The 3,277-nt window shown below is 46.3% G+C and overlaps 1 protein-coding gene across 2 annotated transcripts; it reads left to right on the forward strand.

The window, feature by feature from the left end:
• The first annotated feature begins 317 nt into the window (after window positions 1-317).
• Window positions 318-2,143, forward strand: LOC123426285. Of its 2 annotated transcripts, none has more exons than XM_045110083.1 (3): window positions 318-516; window positions 603-903; window positions 1,442-2,143. In XM_045110083.1, the coding sequence occupies exons 1-3, from the start codon at window positions 427-429 to the stop codon at window positions 1,702-1,704; spliced, it is 654 nt and encodes a 217-aa protein (XP_044966018.1). In that variant the 5' UTR covers window positions 318-426; the 3' UTR covers window positions 1,705-2,143. The 2 variants fall into 2 exon arrangements, with proteins under 2 accessions (XP_044966018.1, XP_044966019.1); XM_045110084.1 differs by having other exon boundaries at window positions 329-540; window positions 651-903.
• Window positions 2,144-3,277: the final 1,134 nt, after the last annotated feature.

Raw genomic sequence — 3,277 nt, forward strand, 5'->3', positions numbered from 1 at the left:
CATTTGATGGGGTTTAGGAGACAGATTTCTTTTGTATTTTTTCTTAGATAGATGTCTTTTGTATTATTTTTTGAGACAGATGTCTTTTGTATTTCTTAGGCTGTGCTACCTCGTCTGTACACTGTAGGGGTAGCCCGGCCCAAACAGAGTCAGAACAGTGATGCAATGTTCGGCCCAGATAGATTGAGAACAGTGATGCAATGCTCGGCCCAAACAGACTTAGAACAGTGATGCAATTCTGGGCCTAAACTCGAATACGAAAGGGATGGGTTGAATCTTGGATATTTTTGTACTGAACCAATCTTGGATATTAAGATCAGGTCTTGGATAAGACGAGTTGGAATTGTGAAGTGGCTCAAGGCTTGAGGCATCCGGCATTTGAGACCAAACCAGAGTATTCTTTCTCCATAGCAGCCGACGCTGCTCATGCCCGAGCCCCACCAAATCCACCAACCCCCGCCCCCAACCGATCCAAACCCTGTTGCCTCCACGGCTGCAAATGCCCGGCGCAATCCGGTACCATTTCTTGCCATTCTCCGTGCGGAAGGAACGAGACAAGTTCTTCCTCTGATTTCTTGCTTGTCTTCTTCCTTGTTGTTGAGGCCCCGTTGCCGCTGCCGTTGCCGGAGATTGCGGTGCCGCCGGTGCAGCCGAAGATGATCATAAAGGGGATGCTGGGCCGGTACGAGCGGTGGAACCCTGTGCACCCGACGGCGGGCGCCTTCTGGGGCGTCGGGCTGGGGTTCGGCTGCGGCGTCGGGTGGGGCCCGGGGTTTGGACCCGAGGTCATCGGCTACGTCGGCGCCGGATGCGGCGTCGGATTCAGCGTCGGCATCACGCTCGCCGGTGTCGGCGTCGGGCTGCCACAGCACGGCATCATCAAGAACCACTACCACGGCGGCGGTATGCTCTTCTGCTCGCACAACAAGTGTCCTATTCTCATTCTTAGATGGTTGGGGAACAGAAAAGCTTCACATGGAGTTGTCTTATCAAGCACTCAAACTATCTTGTGGTGTTTGGTTTCTTAAAAACTGAATTTCAACTGGTGCAGTGATGAACTAATGTACTCCCTCCGTTCCTAAATATAAGACCTTTTAGAGATTGCACTGTGTACTACATACGAATGTACATAGACATATTTTAGACTATAGATTCACTCATTTTGCTCCGTATGTAGTCTTCTAGTGAAATCTCTAAAAGGTCTTATATTTTGGAACGGAGGGAGTAGAACATAACCAACCGCTCCTTGGTGTTGAGAAGTGTTGGATATACTTTTCTTTTCCTGAGAAATGGATATACTTTAATGATGCCTTTATCCGTGTTGGTGTATGGGATTGTATCCGACTTGAATGCTTGTCTGCCACAGGCTTATGCACCCAGTTGCTACTCTTTAACACTAGAATATGACACTTTGAACAACATGCTTGTTTCCGATTTGTAGGTTTTGCAAACAATGTCCCATTCGAATCAGCAAGGTTTTATACCTTGACCTTGCTAAGAGGTATGCTATGGGATGCCATCAATTATGTGAGCAACGCCGCAGCTATGAGGAAAGAATCTCGGCAGAAGCTTTTAAGATGTCAGGAGAAACCTCAAGTTTCAGGAGGAGTTGATCTGCCCAAGCTGGGGAAAGGCATGTCCAGCAGCTTCCGATCGACGATGGAGTGTATCAAGGCCTTCACAAACCAGAATTGGCCTCCATAGCAGCCCCTAAGTAAATTGAAGATTGCAACCGAGCTTTGTGTGCAAACTACCCACCTGGGATCATAGCCTGGATAGTAGTACCCCTTTCCGGGTGGCAATGGGGTATCGGATGCAGGTGGCTCGTATCTCGTCCACGACAGGGTTAACGTCCCTTCTAAAGGAAAAAAAAATAAGAACCTGTACTTTGTGAGTAAGAACCCCCATGGCACACATAGATACATTATACATATTTCTTCGGAATTAGTTTTTGGCATGAGCAAGTTTAATTTTTTACAGTTATAAGGGAAACAACTCCAGCTGAAGAACATGTTAGCTTGTAATCTTGCTAGTGATTTTTGTTGAATAATCACCCAGTCGATGTGTAACTATAACAATATGCTGTTCATCCAAGCTCGTTGCAAAATCTTGTATTGTGAAATGAAACTCCATTCAATTTGTACTTGGCTCAGACCTCAGAGCCGCAGTGCTAGACTTAATTTCAAGATCTCTTGTCTGTGGTGCCACTCGTCGTATTTTCATTACGTAAACATTACCACTCATTGTATTTGCCGCTCCTTTCGAAGAGTGTTGATGGTAGTGTAAATGGCAGAAAATTTCGATGATCGTATCCGTGTACCGTTTGATCTTACACCTTGCGTTTTCTTCCTGAGTTTGGAGGCTTGGGCAATGAGGCACGTTTTGCTCATAGCCGGACCTTGTGATACTTCACCCACCAGGGGCCTGTTTAGTAGTTACATTGATTTTTGGCTACTTGCATTTGTGGCCAATTTGGGACCGGCTGAGCTAATGCAGGGCAAAAATCATGTGGTGCACATCGTTTGGTACTTTGCATTGCACCACTAAGCACTTGCATGCCTCACATTTGGTTGCCATGCAGTTTGGGTTGGTACTTTGCATTGCACCACTAAGCACTTGCATGCCTCACATTTGGTTGCCATGCAGTTCGGGTTTAAGGCTGTGAATGTGCAAAACATGACATTTGGTGTGATGTTTGGTACTTTGCATTGCACCACTAAGCACTTGCATGCCTCACATTTGGTTGCCACGCAGTTCGGGTTTAAGGCTATGAATGTGCAAAACATGACATTTGATGTGATGTTTGGTACTTTGCATGGCACCACTGGTCACTTGCATGCCTCACATTTGGTTGCCATGCAGTTCGGGTCGGGTTTAAGGCTGTGAATGTGCAAAGCATGACATTTGGTGTGATGTTTGGTACTCCTACTTTGCATTGCACCACTCAGCACTTGCATGCCTCACATTTGGTTGCCATGCAGTTCGGGTTTAAGGCTGTGAACGTGCAAAACATGACATTTGGTGTGATGTTCCATACTGCAGTGCGTAGTGTTGTGTATAGTGAGAAGAGTGACACATTTAAGACTGTGAATGTGCAAAACATGACATTTGGTGTGATCTTCGATACTGTAGTGTGTAGTAAGGACACCAATAGTGTTGTGTGTAGTGAGAAGAGGCGAGCACATCATATGCATTAGGAAATAGAATGTTTGCATCAGGAGCCGACCCTTCCCAGCGAGCCACCACACAGCTAAACTTTAGATCAAAGTCAACAGCA

Source organism: Hordeum vulgare, chromosome 2H (genome assembly GCF_904849725.1).
Source record: "Hordeum vulgare subsp. vulgare chromosome 2H, MorexV3_pseudomolecules_assembly, whole genome shotgun sequence".
Lineage (NCBI taxonomy): Eukaryota > Viridiplantae > Streptophyta > Magnoliopsida > Poales > Poaceae > Hordeum > Hordeum vulgare.